The sequence below is a fragment of the Bombina bombina genome, chromosome 4 (assembly GCF_027579735.1).
Source record: "Bombina bombina isolate aBomBom1 chromosome 4, aBomBom1.pri, whole genome shotgun sequence".
NCBI lineage: Eukaryota > Metazoa > Chordata > Amphibia > Anura > Bombinatoridae > Bombina > Bombina bombina.
The window spans coordinates 1,067,249,419-1,067,266,423 of record NC_069502.1 but is presented as its reverse complement, the minus strand read 5'-3'; the positions used below and the strand labels follow the sequence as shown (position 1 = coordinate 1,067,266,423).

Sequence of the window (17,005 nt, the reverse complement as noted above, 5' to 3'; positions counted from 1 at the left end):
TCGAAGTTATACCACTTTTAACTAACGTAAGCCAGTTTTCAAGGAGACCCAAAGACCAATCCCAGCCAAAGTCATTTGTTAATTGAAGAGCAAAGTGTCTTGCTTGAAGGTAAGCATAAAAATTTTTGTTAGAAAGGTGATGTTCCTCTTTAAGAGAGTTAAATGTTTTAATACACCTTCTTTCGAAGTCTAACAGCTGAGAAATATTTATAAGGCCCAGCGATTTCCACTTAGTGAAGAGAGCAGATTGTATCCCAGGTTGAAATTGTGGGTTGTTTAAAAGTGGTAAGTACCTTGAAATCCTAAATTCAATGTGTGACAAAGAACATAACTTCTTCCACATCTGAATTGGATTATAGATAGATTTTATCTTTTTTATTTCAGGCAGAAGTATATTATTATTACAGTGTAATAAGGCTATCAGGGAGCATGGAGAGGCTATGTTACTTTCCAATTCAAAACTTGTTACATAGTTAGAGTTAGCTAGCCAGTCCATAGCTACTCTGGCCTGGAACACTACATTGTATAGTCGAATATCTGATAGGGAGAGTCCCACAAATTCTGTGGGGAGCACTAACTTAGACAGTGAGATCCTTGGTTTCCTATTCTGCCAGATGAAAGAGCGAAGGGCGGAGTTAAAGGATAATATATCTTTCCTTTTCAAGACAAGTGGAGTGTTCTGAAGCACATATAAGATTTTAGGTAACAGAGACATTTTATAGAGTGCTATTCGTCCTGATAGAGACAGAGGGAGATTCTGCCAGTTTTTAAAGGCTTGCTTAACTTTATTAAGGACGGGTAATATATTTAAGTCATACCAGGCATTGGGATTAGGAGAGATCCAGATACCTAAGTATCTGAATTCATCCTGGACCACAGAAAATGGAATATTTTCGCAAGAGTCTTTGGTTTGTTTAAGCCAACATAACTCAGACTTCAAGATGTTCACCTTATAGCCAGAGAATGAGCCAAACTGCTCCACAATTTCAAGAAGTTTAGGGATATTTCTAGCTGTATCCGAAATATATACCAATACGTCATCTGCGTATAATGCGATTTGCAGTTCTTTTTCTTATATTTTAATCCCTTGTAGTTGATGTTGAATCTGTAAAGCAAGAGGCTCAATGGCCATATCGAAGAGGAGAGGAGAGAGAGGACACCCCTGCCTGGTTCCCCTCTCGAGTCTTATATCCTGAGTCATATCACCATTTACTAAGATTTTCTTGGAGGCATTCCTATATAAGTTATTAAATAAACGAAGCATATTACCTCCTATACCAAACTGCTGTAGTGTAAAGGACAAATGATCATGATGTACCGAATCAAACGCCTTTTCAGCATCTATAGAAATAATTGCCCTGTCAGGGGTGTCCTCCCCCCCAGCCCTCCCGATTCCTCCATTTTCTTAAAATATTCTATAGTCAAGAAAACCTCTCTTATTTTAGCTGAAGAGTTTTGCTTCAAAATAAAACCAGCTTGATCTTTATGTATGATGGTGGGAAGGAATGATTGAAGTCTGTGTGCGAGGATAGCTGTGAAAAGCTTGTAATCTGTGTTTAGAAGTGCAATGGGCCTGTATGATTCCTTTTTGTTTGGTTCTTTCCCCTGCTTGAGTTGTATATGATGCGACAAATTCTTTAGTAGGGCTACTACCAGTGATATACTGTAAATATCATTAAAGAGTGAAGTTAAATAGCGTGTAATTTGTGGTGCCAGTATTTTGTAGAATTCATTCGGGAGCGCATCCGGTCCCGGAGCTTTGTTAAGGGCTAGCCTTTGGATTGCTATATAGATTTCTATTTCAGAAATTGGGGATTGTAAAGTTTCTATTAAGTCGGGAGTTAAAGTTGGTACCACTATTTTATTCCAGAAACTTTCCCTCTGAGTAAGATTGGAAACCTTATGGGAGTATAATGTCTTATAATATTCTTCAAATTCCTTACATATTTCTTCTGAGGAGGTGAGAGATTTAGTACCCTGGGTAATAAACTTTATTATGGAGGAAGATCTATCAGCCTTAACCAGGTTTGCCAAAAGCTTCCCAGTTTTGTTACCATATCGGTATAATTTGGCATGTAGCCTAAGGTCTCTCTGGGTCGATTTATAAAGTAAAACAGAGTCCCTGACAGCTAGTGCCTTAATGTACCTAGACCAATTTTCAGAAGTTTTTTGAAAAATATAACGGTTATATGCATTCATGACTGCCTTTAATACTTCACTTTCCCTTCTTTTGATTTTTTTGGATCTGGAGATGGAATAAGCTATAATTTCCCCGCGGAAAACTGCCTTGGCAGTCTCCCAAAATAAAGCGGGCTGAAGAATGTGTTCTTGGTTAAAAGATACATATTCACGAAACCTAGAGATAAGCCAGTTTTTGAATTTGAGGTCAGTTGCTAGGAAACGTGGAAAAAAGAAACCGGAGTTCCTGATACTTGGAGAATTTAATTGAATATCAAGAGTGATCGGGGTGTGATCTGAGATGGTGATGGGTGAAATCCCGGCCACCATCTTCGTTTTACATGCTCTTTCATCTAGCAGAATTAGATCTATTCTTGAAAGGGTTTTATGTGCCCTGGAGTGACATGTAAACTCCCTATGATCAGGATTTTGGATCCTCCAGATGTCACAAAGTATCAAGTTACTAAACAATTTAGTGAATAGCTTTGACTCTAGATTGTCTCTTTTGGTTTTATAGGGAACAGAGCTTTGCCTTAGCCTATCGGCCGGATATTGAGGGGCCATGTTGAAGTCACCTCCAAGTATTAAATACCCTTCTGAAAATAAGAGAAGTTTATTTTGTAACGTTTCCCAGAAGGGAAGGCTGAAAACGTTGGGGGCATACGTATACATTACAAAATGTTTACAACGTTTTTAGAACTTTGATTTTAGCCATCAAGTATCTCCCCTCTTGGTCCGTATCTACCTGGATAACCTCATAAGAGAGTTTCTTCCCCAAGAGGATTGCTACTCCACTTTTCCTTTTTGTGGTGGAAGAGAATAGAACTTCTTTAACCCAAGAGGTCTTAAGTTTTAATACCTCTTCATGTTTCAAATGTGTCTCTTGTAAAAAGGCAATGTCAGTGTTGTTTTTTCTTAATTGAGAAAGTATTGCCTTTCGTTTTATAGGCGAGGTTAGATAACCTATATTCCAGGAGGTCAATTTTAGGTTACCCACCCCAGCCATTTTTCACAAGACTCTCGAAAAGAGAGAAGGAAAAAAGAAGAGAAAGAGAAAAGGGGAAAAAAAACAACAAAAAAACAAGAAAAACAAAAACAAAACACAAATACAAAAAAAAAAAAAACAACACCACGTACCCAGTTTACCATCCCATATGCCCCTGGATAGCAAGCAACTAAAATCCCCTGGTCCTCTCTTCCCATCTTAGCCCTAAATATAAACAATTCCTTCAAAACCAAGTATATATATATATATATATATATATATATATATATATATATATATATATATATATATTTCTGTCTTGTTTTGTCTTCTCTCAATTTTTTAACCTGGGGGAAAGGATTCTAAGTAAAATTTGGCTGCCTCTCGTGCTGTATCAAAGAAGTGTGAGTGTCCATCTATCGCAATTTTCAACCTGGCTGGATACAGCAAGGTTGCTTGGATTCCTTTCTTGATAAAGTTTGTGCAATGTGGAGCTAACTCCCTCCTTTTAGTGGCAGTGCCAGCTGAATAATCTTGAAACAGGTAGATTTTTGCATCACCTAGAAAAATAGGTTGATGTTTGCGGAAGGCCTGAAGAAAAATGACTTTCTGTTGAAAATTCAAAAACTTTGCTATAATTGGTCTTATCTTTGTGTTAGTTCTGTGTGTGTCGAGCGTACCTATCCTATGGATTCTTTCAATAATGATAGATGGATAGCTTTCTGGAATCTGAAGTAAGCGAGGAAGTGTGATAGTTATTAACTTGTCTAGATCCTCAAATTGCCTATCCTCCAGAACCCCTATAATCCTGAGGTTATTCCTCCTTGATCTGTCCTCCAGATCTTCAATTTTGTTTTGCATTTTCAACAGAATATTATTTGTGGACTCACGATTAGCTGTATAATTTGCAGTCAAATCCTCCAGATCAGAAATTCTCTGTTCAGCCTCGGATAATCTAGAGGCGAACTGCTTCACTTCATTGGATAGAGAGGCAATATCTTGTTTGATTTCTGCTTTTAATAGATCAAATTTAGGGGTTAATGCCTCTGAAATTTTCGAGACTAATGTATGTATGTCCAGCGAGTCAGGTGTGCCGGGTAATGAGGAAGTAGGTGGATGTGCATCCATTAAGATTTCGGGAGCAGCTTTGTTCCTCCTATCTCTTTGCCTCCCCGCCATAGCTGCAGGAGAAGTTGTAGAGTGCCCGTGAAGAAATTTATCCATCTAAAAAGGGTGAATTGGGAAAACTTCTAGAGTGATTCTCCGAAATGTGGAGTGACGTGAGAGAAAAAAAAAAAAAAAGAAAAGAGGTGAAATATACGTGATTTTAATTAAAAAATATGGGGTAATATATACCCACTGAAATTAATGTGAAGGGGGGGGGAGTGTTGGCGATCTACGCCGTGAGATTATGACGTAATGTGTAAAATAGTGATTGTAAGTGATATAAGTTCTCCTAAACAGCTATGAGAGGAGACACTGGGCAGCAAGAAAAAGAAAAAAAAAAAAAAAAAAAAAAAAGAGGAGCAAAAAACTCCATTTCCTTATTCCTATATTATTCCTCTATATTAGTTAAGAGGAAATGTAGAAGGACAGTGATTTAATGGATAGACTGAGTCCTCTAAAAAAAGGAAATAATGCTAAAGCTTATCTAAAATGAGAGGGAGCCACTAGGGAAAGGCCTGGAAAAGAACAAGTATACTTTTTAAGTAAATCAGAAGAAAGGGGAAAGATTTATTCTTACCCACACTGTTTTATATGTTCTCTTTTTTTTTTAAAAAAAGAGAGGGATTTAAATATTATGCACTAGTCCTCTAGGTTTCTAAGAGTGTTCCAGGGTTATGCTAATTGAAGAGACCCAAGATGTACTTTTTGACACTTCTACATCAGACTATCCTGGGGTAAGAACAAACCAAAATATATATTTCCCTTTTTCTTCCCTTCCTTCCCTTTCCTTCCTTCCTTCACCTTCCTCGCTTCCTCCCTCCTCCCTTCCCGGACAGGACCTATGTAGGGCACAGGCTTATACTATTAAAGTGTGTTTACAAAAAAAAAAGACAAATACCAAAAGTAAATTATTAATGGACTATATATAATTAAAGGATATAACCTTGAGTCATGATATTTATAGCCTAGTTATAGAAATTATGTTGTTAATCTTCCCTTTATTTCCCAAACCCTCCCAGCTGGACAAAAACACCTTACTCTCAAAAAAAAAAAAAAGGAGGTATGAAACCTATAATAAAGGAGCTTTCAATGACAACATAGGCATTTTTGTCAATCAAATTAAACTTGCATTTACTACAGCCTTATCTGTTATCAGCTTCTATGTAAATGTCAATTATTAAGATATCTTAATCTTACACCATGTGGAACCTTAATTGCTGTAATTAACTGAAGTCTTAGAGAACTGCAATCAACAACTGCAGTAAGATTTTTAAATAACATAAAAAAAAAATTATTTTAAAAGGTCAAACTATATACGTTTGTGATATCAGTAAGTCAGCTGAAAATATAACAAATAAAATACTCTATAATCAGCTAGAAATGATATTACTGTGAAGAAAAAAAAGAAACACAGTTAAGCAATTTTAACCAAGCTCCTAGGTTTAAATATAGTAACAAAGAGTCCTGTGGATGATATTTACTCTTCTTCAGATGTTGTTAGCTCGTTGTGTACTTTAAAACATTTCTTGATGCTACAAAGTAACGGGTAGAGATTTACTCAATGTCCATGTCCAGGAACAAAAGTTATGAGTATTTATTTTAACAAAGTCATAACAAGTTAATTCTCGTCAAGCGTCTGCCTCCAGCCCTCTAAGGCCAATTTTCCCCCTCAGAATTTCTCCTCTCCCTCCTTCTGAGAATCCTCCTCAAAGGCTACCGGCTGGTGCTACCAGAGAGTTTAGAATAGAGATAACAACAGGAGACTCACCCCTTCCTAGGCTGTCCAGCCGTCCACCACCTCGTCGTCGGTCTACAGAACACTGCCGTGCGGCCTGATGCAAATGGGGACCGCCACCGGAACTCACACTCCACGGCTCCGGATGATGACCTCACTCAACTCCCCTCACGCAGCACCAGTGGGAGGGGAGAGAGCAGCACCATACCAGGCAGCAAGAGCAGGAAAGGAAGCAACCTCAATACTGGGTCCTCAAATCAGGACCTAAGCTCGGCTCCCTCCCACGCAGCACCGGTGGGGGAGGGAGGAAGATGAACACCAGATGATGAACCAACAGGTCGTTTTTCTATGATATGGAAACGTAGTTCGGTCTTTCAAGTTAATCTGGTGGGGGCGGCAGACACAGGGAAGGGGGAGAGGGTCAGCACCGGGGAAATTAGCACAGCTCGGAGAGAAGGATAGATGAATGTCCTAGGGCTGGGGCACCGGTTGTGTAGGTGTACCAAATTTGAACCGGGCAGAGCGGACAGTTACCAGCAGGGAGGCAAGTCCAGGTAGCTATAGTTAAGCATAAATCAGTGAGGTGAAAAACACTGAATAGGGTTCCAGAGTAGGTCTTCCATAACTGCCCAAAAAAAACATCCCCAGAGCTTGGGATAAGGCGCGAAAGAACCACCGCCAGTGAGTATAGGGCTGAAGGTGCGAGCATAGCAACACCTGTGTAGAGCATGCAATTTTAAGCAACTTTCTAATTGACTCCTTTTATCAATTTTTCTTCATTCTCTTGCTATCTTTATTTGAAAAAGAAGGAATCTAAGGCCTAGATTTGGAGTTTGGTGGTAGCAGTGAAAACCAGCGTTAGAGGCTCCTAACGCTGGTTTTAGGATACCGCCGGTATTTGGAGTCATTCAAAAAAGGGTCTAACGCTCACTTTTCAGCCGCGACTTTTCCATACCGCAGATCCCATTACGTCAATTGCGTATCCTATCTTTTCAATGGGATCTTTCTAACTCCGGTATTTAGAGTCGTGTCTGAAGTGAGCGTTAGAAATCTAACGACAAAACTCCAGCCGCAGAAAAAAGTCAGTAGTTAAGAGCTTTCTGGGCTAACCCTGGTTTATAAAGCTCTTAACTACTGTGCTCTAAAGTACACTAACACCCATAAACTACCTATGTACCCCTAAGCCGAGGCCCCCCCCACATCGCCGACACTCAAATAATTTTTTTTAAACCCTAATCTGCCGACCGCCACCTACGTTATACTTATGTACCCCTAATCTGCTGCCCCTAACACCGCCGACCCCTATATTATATTTATTAACCCCTAACCTGCCCCCCACAATGTCGCAGCCAGCTACCTACAATAATTAACCCCTAATCTGCCGACCGCAAAGAGCCGCCACCTACATTATAGCTATGTACCCCTAATCTGCTGCCCCTAACACCGCCGACCCCTATATTATATTTATTAACCCCTAATCTGCCCCCCTCAACGTCGCCTCCACCTGCCTACACTTATTAACCCCTAATCTGCTGAGCGGACCGCACTGCTACTATAATAAAGTTATTAACCCCTAATCCGCCTCACTAACCCTATAATAAATAGTATTAACCCCTAATCTGCCCTCCCTAACATCGCCAACACCTAACTTCAATTATTAACCCCTAATCTGCCAACTGGAGCTCACCGCTATTCTAATAAATGTATTAACCCCTAAAGCTAAGTCTAACCCTAACACTAACACCCCCCTAAATTAAATATAATTTACATCTAACGAAATTAATTAACTCTTCTTAAATAAATTATTCCTATTTAAAGCTAAATACTTACCTGTAAAATAAATCCTAATATAGCTACAATATAAATTATAATGATATTATAGCTATTTTAGGATTAATATTTATTTTACAGGTAACTTTGTATTTATTTTAACCAGATACAATAGCTATTAAATAGTTAAGAACTATTTAATAGCTAAAATAGTTAAAATAATTGCAAATTTACCTGTAAAATAAATCCTAACCTAAGTTACAATTAAACCTAACACTACACTATCAATAAATAAATTAAATAAAATACCTATAATTATCTACAATTAAACCTAACACTACACTATCAATAAATAAATTAAATACAATTCCTACAAATAAATACAATGAAATAAACTAACTAAAGTACAAAAAATAAAAAAGAACTAAGTTACAAAAAATAAAAAAATATTTACAAACATTAGAAATATATTACAACAATTTTAAACTAATTACACCTACTCTAAGCCCCCTAATAAAATAACAAAGCCCCCCAAAATAAAAAAATGCCCTACCCTATTCTAAATTACTAAAGTTCAAAGCTCTTTTACCTTACCAGCCCTGAACAGGGCCCTTTGCAGGGCATGCCCCAAGAAGTTCAGCTCTTTTGCCTGTAAAAAAAAAATACAATACCCCCCCAACATTACAACCCACCACCCACATACCCCTAATCTAACCCAAACCCCCCTTAAATAAACCTAACACTAAGCCCCTGAAGATCTCCCTACCTTGAGTCGTCTTCACCCAGCCGAGCCAAATTCTTCATCCAAGCGGGGCAGAAGAGGTCTTCCATCCGATTGAAGTCTTCATCCAAGCGGAATCTTCTATCGTCATCCATCCGGAGCGGAGCGGCAGCATCCTGAAGACCTCCGACGCGGAACATCCATCCTGAACGACGACTGAACGACGAATGACGGTTTCTTTAAATGACGTCATCCAAGATGGCGTCCCTCGAATTCCGATTGGCTGATAGGATTCTATCAGCCAATCGGAATTAAGGTAGGAATATTCTGATTGGCTGATGGAATAAGCCAATCAGAATCAAGTTCAATCCGATTGGCTGATTGGATTTTTACATGTAAAATAAATATTAATCCTAAAATAGCTATATTATCATTATAATTTATATTGTAGCTATATTAGGATTTATTTTACAGGTAAGTATTTAGCTTTAAATAGGAATAATTTATTTAAGAAGAGTTAATTAATTTCGTTAGATGTAAATTATATTTAACTTAGGGGGATGTTAGTGTTAGGGTTAGACTTAGCTTTAGGGGTTAATACATTTATTAGAATAGCGGTGAGCTCCAGTCGGCAGATTAGGGGTTAATAATTGAAGTTAGGTGTCGGCGATGTTAGGGAGGGCAGATTAGGGGTTAATACTATTTATTATAGGGTTAGTGAGGTCGATTAGGGGTTAATAACTTTATAATAATAGCGGTGCGGTCCGCTCGGCAGATTAGGGGTTAATAAGTGTAGGCAGGTGGAGGCGACGTTGTGGGGGGCAGATTAGGGGTTAATAAATATAATATAGGGGTCGGCGATGTTAGGGGCAGCAGATTAGGGGTACATAGGGATAATGTAAGTAGCGGCGATTTACGGAGCGGCAGATTAGGGGTTAAAAATAATATACATGGCTCAGAGATAGCGGGGGCGGCAGATTAGGGGTTAATAAGTGTAAGGTTAGGGGTGTTTAGACGGGGTACATGTTAGAGTGTTAGGTGCAGACGTAGGAAGTGTTTCCCCATAGGAAACAATGGGGCTGCGTTAGGAGCTGAACGCGGCTTTTTTGCAGGTGTTAGGTTTTTTTTCAGCTCAAACAGCCCCATTGTTTCCTATGGGGGAATCGTGCACGTGCACGTTTTTGAGGCTGGCTGCGTCCGTAAGCAACTCTGGTATCGAGAGTTGAAGTTGCGTTAAATATGCTATACGCTCCTTTTTTGGAGCCTAGCGCAGCCATTCTGTGGACTCTCAATACCAGAGTTATTTTAAAGGTGCGGCCAGAAAAAAGCCAGCTTTAGATACGTGGGTCTTTACCGACAAAACTCTAAATCTAGCCGTAAGCTTTTTTATGTTCAGAACTTTGGACAGCACTTTTGGGCCGGAATATAAACTTACATTCTTGCATTTCAAATAAAGATACCAAGAGAATGAAGAAAATTTGATAATAGGAGTAAATTAGAAAGTAGCTTAAAATTGCATGCTCTATCTGAATCACAAATGAAATAATTTGGGTTCAGTGTCCCTTTAAATGTTTTGATAAATTGTGAAAAGGCTCAAATACAGTCGAATCTGAATTCAAAACATCTGTAATGATGCAAGCATCGATCTGAGTCGGATTGAGATCGCCGGATCGTATTTTATGTCACAAAGTTCAACATTTGCCGATCTTGACGCTTTGATAACTACGGCGGATCAATCTCGCGACAAATACACCGCAGAATTCAAGCGTATTTTCAGTTTCAGCTTTGATAAATAGACCCCTATATATGAGAAAAAAATTTAGATTACAATTGTTACATTTTTTAAAAGGTGTCACAATAGGTAGATAATTATTCCTTTCCTCATCCTGACCAAAAGATTCCTCTCACCAGATGCTTATTTTTCTGGAGGAATTTGATTGGCTGCCCACGTCCTGACACACAGCTTTATACGTGTGAGCCAATTGGCTGATAATTACATATTTCATCTTGCAGCGCTTGGTTACACGAGCCCTCGCCAGTTGACGCGTGCGAGGAAAGTAGGAAGACACACTGCATGAGAATGTCTGTGTGTTGCCTCTTTCCCTAGCTGATTATTTCACCTGTGCTCCAGTTCAGACCATAGTCATCATTATTTAATTTAAGAGAGTTTCCATTAATTTGCCTACTACTAGTTAAACTTATTGGCCCTTTTTATGAAGAGCTACTAAATTCACTATTCTTCAAACATCTGAAAGAACTCCTTTCAATAGTGATTCATTAAACAGATTAGTTAATGGGGCAGCTAGCACAGATCAAAGTTCATTTAAACCCTTTGGGTGAATATTACTAGGACCCACTAACTTTTTTACTTTTATTTGAGATAATTCCAATAAAACCTCATGCTCTTGAAAAAGATCAGTGCTAAGACCATGTTTAATAACATAATTCTATCTTTACAATCTTTTGTAAAGACAGAACAAAAGTAATCATTGACAAGCTGAAATTTGCTTATCTCCTTCAACCATTCTACCATAAACTGTTTTCAATTTTATTATTCCAGACTTGTTTTTCTCCTTCGCTAATATCAAAGAAGGTTTTGTCCCCATGTCTCACTGACGGTGCTTCTGTATGAACTTTAGTCTTCCTAATGAACTGGTTAGTCTTTTTTGTTCTAGCCTTTATATTTGCATATCATCATTTTTACTGTGTTTGTCTGTATTTGTCATAATCTATTGTTTTTGTCTTTACAGCATGTGCAACATCTTTGAAAAACCATACTGGTTTCCTTTTTCTTTTACAAACATGCCTAATACAGTGTGCAGCTGCATCTAAAATTACACCTTTCAAACAGTCACACCGATCTTGTCCCCATAATAAGAGTTTATATATATATATATATATATATATATATGTGTGTGTGTATATATATATATATATATATATATATATATATATACTGATGCTGATGAAGGGTAGTGTTTACCCGAAAACGTTCCAATAAAAATAACTTAGTTATTCTATTTGAAAGTTCTGAGAGTGCATTTGTTTGAGTGGCTATATACTGTATATATATATATATATATGTGTGTGTGTGTGTGTGTGTGTAATGTTTGTGTGTGCAGTGTTTTAACTTTTATTTCAATTCTACACCATAGTATATAACTAAGTGAAGGAGGTTTAGCTCACCTTCAGCGTAGTTTCTCAGCACACCGTCTTAGAAGTCTGTTATATGAGGGATTTAGCGCACTTGCTCTGCCCAAACATCCAGATGTTCACACAAACTAGACGTTTGCTCAGGAGATAAAGAAATACTTTCAACTTGTAATATGAGTGCAAAATTAAAATTGCTATTGATTTAACTTGAATGACAATCTAGCCCAGCATGTTTGCAATTTAGTTTAAATATTGACATAAAAAGCACAATAACCTAGAGGTATAATTAGATTTGTGCTGAGTAAAATATACATACATTATTACACTTTCTGAACTGAGTCCAGCAAATGAATTTTGTTCAATTTTCTTTATGTTGATATTGTCTTGAATTTCCCTAGAAGAAAAAAGGTACATTGAAACTATTGATTGCCGACTGCAAGATTACGACTTTACAAGAGCTATGCAATTTACCATACAATTTGATTTGGTACTTTTTTGTGATGTGAGAAAATATGTGGTTGTTATAGATACTAAACTGAATATTATGTTATCAAAACATTGCCTGGTTTTCCATCACTAGATTTCTTTTGAGAATGAGATTTACAGAGCAATCTATCATTTTAATTTTACTACATTTTTGTAGTCTACTAATCACACATTTAATTTTGTTTAATAATTTAGTGAGCATTGCTACAAATAGTGTTTATCAAAGAAGAAGTATAAAAAGATAATATTTCAAAAGAAATGCTACAATAATTATTTTGATTAATATTTATCATCACGTTAAATGATCATAAAACCTCAAGAAATTATTTCATAATTTATGTGTATGGTAAAAAAAAATTCTAATTGACTTCTGTTATCAAATTTATTCTTTGTAGAAAAGCAGGTAGGAAGGTGTAGGAGCGTACATGTAACTAGGGCAATATACAGCTACAGTTTTATAATTGTCATACATTTGCACTAGGTGGCAGAAGTGTTTACTGCCATTTACTGCTCCAAACAAGTGCATGCTATTGTTCTAGGTATCTCTTCCACAGAATACCAGAGTAAGAAGTACATTTGATAAAATAAGTAAATTGAAAACTTTTTTAAAAACTGTATAATCTGTCTGAACCCCGAAAATAAAAAAATGGTTTTATGTTCATTTAACTTTGCCACAAATGCATTCTACTGCATGCTTGTGCATTCTAGTACATGTTCACAAGTGCAAGTCATAAAACGTGTGGGCCATGTGTACTAAGGGACCGACAGATAAGGCTTCTAACTTGGGAACCTGTCCACCTGTGAACAGTCTGTGGACACTTTATGCCCACTGTCCTTAGTTTCTATGGCACAAGTATTTCCTTTTGTAACACCAACTCTGTTCTCAGTCATACAACTTGCCTCTTGTGCAGTACATGGAACCATATGTATTAGATATATGCATCGAAAAATTTATTTTGGATGAATCATTGAGAAAGAATATGCTGAAAAACTAGTTTTTCAGTACATTTGTGTGTTGCGCTATTCATTTTGTTTACAATGAAAAAGATACTTAATATTAGTTAATATTTGCATTTGTTTTTATTAAAATTAATCTAAATATTACTTTGTTGCAGGTGACACAGTTTCACCCGTTAAATACTAACCTATAATGAGTTGAGGGCCTCGCTAATTAGGACCATTCCTGCTAATAGGATTAGTGCGGCAGATTCCAGTGCATGTGCTAAAGGACCTTCTTCTTTAGCACAGGTTCTGGGATCCAGCCTCACCAATCCTGCTAAAGATATGTATTTAACCTTTAAAACCTAATTTGACAAATGTAAACTAATGAACTGTGTTAATATATATTCATTATTCTCAAATTTAGTTAGTGCATTCATGTGGATATTCATTTCATTAAAGCATGACAATTTTCACAAATTTAACACAGAGTGGACTTGGAAGTTTCCTGACTAGCAACTCTGGACTGGTAAGCAAGGTTTTTCACACTACTACTTATTTACAAAACATTCTTAAATAAAGAATTTTGTAAATATTAAAAACTAGTGAGAAAGCCTGCCCAGAGGGCAGTCTATTGTGGTGACGGAACCACCCTGACATTTTCAGAAGGTCAGTCTATAGTGGTGACGTAACCACCCTGCCATTTTTGGAATCCACCTGGATGCAGCTTACGCTGCATCAAGGTGGATTCCGAAAATGGCCACCTTGCCATTTTTGGAATCCACCTGGAGGCAGCTTATGCTGCATCCAGGTGGATTCCGAAAAAAGCAGGTTGGTGAAAGAATCCATCCAGGTGGATTCTTTCACCACCCCTTTTGCTCTCTCCCCCCTCTCTTTTGCTCTCTATCCCCCCTCTTTTGCACTCTCTCCCCCCTCTCTTTTGCTCTCTCTCACCCTCTCTTTTGCTCTCTTTCCCCTCTCTTTTGCTCTCTCCCCCCTCTCTTTTGCTCTCTCTCTCCCTCTCTTTTGCTCTCTCCCCCTCTCGTTTGCTCTCTCTCCCCCTTCTCTTTTTATCTCTCCCCCCCTCTCTTTTGCTCTCACCCCCCCCCCCTCTGTTAATAATAAAAAATGAACTACAGAAAAAAATAAACAAATAAAATCTAATCCCTATGAAAATAAAAAACAAAACAAAATAAAAACACCCCCTAATCTAATGCTAAACTACCAATAACCCTTAAAAGGGCTTTTTGTAGGGCATTGCCCAAAATTAAACAGCTCTTTTGCAGTTACTAAAAATTCTAAGTCCCCCCTAACAGTAAAACCCACCACCCACCAAACAACCCAAAATAAATAAACCTAACACTAAAAAACCTAAACTATCCATTGCCCTGTATTTGTATTTGTATGGACATTGCCCTCTTTTGCTGCCTGTCAGGGATTTTTACCTGTTGTGTTTGCCATGTGCTGCTGGCAGTCATTTTACTCACCTCTCTTCCTGACTATGGTGCATTGTGGGGGATGCTGCTCATTTCCTGCACTTCATTTTATGGCCAGACTGGTGTGCATCATCCATGTGAGACAGGATGCAGTCTCAGAATTGTGATGTCATCACTTATTATTTAAAGGACCTCTGTTCAGTATGCTTTGCCTTTGCGTTGTCTCAAACCTGTTTGTGAATGTTCCTGTGTATTACCTGGCTGCCTGACGTCCTTCCTGGTTCCTGATCCCTGGCTTGTTCCTGACTCTGCTGTTTTCCTTTGTTCCTGATTCCGGCTCGTCTGACTATTCGCTTTGGCTCCTGACTTGGCTCGTCTGACTACCAGCTCTGGTTCTGACTCCTAGCTTGTTATTTAACTTGTGGACTTTTTATTATTTTTTGCTATTAATAAAGATGTGATTATTTTTGCACTTCTCGTCTCAGTCTGATTCCTGGCACCCTGACACTGCCCATATCTAATCTAAAAAATATATATATATATTTTTTTAAAAACTAAGTCTAACCCCCAAAAATTAAACCTAAGTTACAGAAAAAAAACTATTACAGAAAATAAAAAAACAAATTGCCAAAGTTTAAAAAATTAAACCTAATCCCTATGTAAATAAAAAAGCGCCCCCAAAGTAAAAACACCCCCTACTCTAAGATTAAACTACCAGTAGCCCTTAAAAGGGCTTTTTGCATGGCATTGCCCCAAGATAAACAGCTCTTTTACATTAAAAATACACAAAGACCCCACCTAACAGTAAACCTCCCCACCCACCAAACCCCCCTTGAATTCACTATGCAGTGTACGGCGGCGATCATAAGACGATGATCCTTCACGCTCCATGGCTCCGCGGTCGCCGGTCTTCAGCTCCACGATCATTGGTCTTCAGCTACACCCTCTGCTCCACGCCGGATTGTTCCTGGAAGAAGAAAGAAGAGGTCGCCGCTTGGAAGAAGACTGCCCCGCCTGGAACAGGACCTTCTCCGCTGGACTTCAGGAACGGTGAGTACCAACCTGGGGGTTAGACTTTTTTAAGGTTCTTTTGGGGGGGTTTGTTTTATTTAGATTAGGGATGGGCAGTAAAAGAGCTAAATTCCCTTTTAAGGGCAATGCCCAAACAAATGCCCTTTTCAGGCAATGGGTAGTTTAGGTTTTTTAGTGTTAGGTTCTTTTTTTTGGGGGGTTTGGTGGGTGGGGGGTTTACTGTTAGGGGGGGCTTTGTGTATTTTTTATGTAAAAGACCTGTTTATCTTGGGGCAATGCCCTGCAAAAAGCCCTTTTAAGGGCTACTGGTAGTTTATTCTTAGAGTAAGTTTTTATTTTTTATTTTGTGGGGCTTTTTATTTTCATAGGGATTAGGTTTAATTTTGTAAACTTTGGTATTTTTTTTTTTTATTTTCTGTAAGGTTAGCCTTTTTTATTTTTGTAATCTTAGCTATTTTTTTGCAATTTTAATATTTTTTTAGTTTAGTTAATTTGTGTTAATTTAGGGGTTGTTAGGTTAGGGGTTTAAGGTTAGGGGGCTTAGTAATTTAATTAGTTATTTGCGTTGTGGGTTTTTATCAGTTTAAGGGGTTAATAGGTTAATTAGGTTTATTATGATGTGGGGTTTTTGCGGTTTAGGGGTAAATGGGGTAAATAGGTTTATTGCGATGTGTGGGTTTTGCGGTTTTGGGGTTAATAGGTTAATTATGTTTATTGCAATGTGTGGGTTTTGTGATTTAGGGGTTAATAGGTTAATTAGGTTTTTGTGATGTGTGGGTTTTGCGGTTTAGGGGACAATAGGTTAATTAGGTTTATTGCGATGTGGGGGTTTTGCGGTTTAGGGGTTAATAGGATAATTATGTTTATTGCGATGTGGGTGGTTGACGGTTAAGGGGTTAATTACTTTTTTATTTTGCGATGTGTTGGTTTGCGGTGTATGCGTTAATACTTTGTGTGGGAGGTTCGGGGTTTTTGTTTGTTATACTTCGTGCGAGTGGTGTTGTTGTTTTATTTTTTTGTTATGCTCCATTTGCCTTCTCTGCATCCCAGTGGATTCCGAAAATGATTCTTTCACCAACCTGCCATTTTCGTAATCCACCTGGATGCAGCTTCACTGCATCCAGGTAAATTATTTTAGCTGCGCGCAAAGCCAACATTCCATTGAGGATGCGCGCGCAACTGTTCACGGCGACGGACATTGGATAAACTAAATCTAGCAATTGATATGTTATACTAGTAAAGCTTGTCTTTAGCAAGAGTCTTTGTTAAGCTATTTAAAGAGACACTAAACACTAAACACATTTCATGCACTTCCCTCTAATCATGGGTGCTGCCATTATGGAACCTAGGTTCCACTTAGGGCTTCCACCTCGGCCATGTTTTCCTGGACACTTATGAGTTAT

The 17,005-nt window shown here is 38.0% G+C and overlaps 1 protein-coding gene across 2 annotated transcripts in view; it reads right to left on the bottom strand.

The window, feature by feature from the left end:
• The window catches only part of LOC128657795 (follicle-stimulating hormone receptor), a 626,230-nt gene that overhangs the window by 179,253 nt on the left and 429,972 nt on the right, over positions 1–17,005 (bottom strand). For both annotated transcript variants that reach the window (XM_053712211.1, XM_053712212.1), the window contains one exon: positions 12,026–12,103. In XM_053712211.1, coding sequence (XP_053568186.1) covers positions 12,026–12,103 — 78 coding nt within the window. The remainder of the gene's footprint in view (positions 1–12,025; positions 12,104–17,005) is intronic.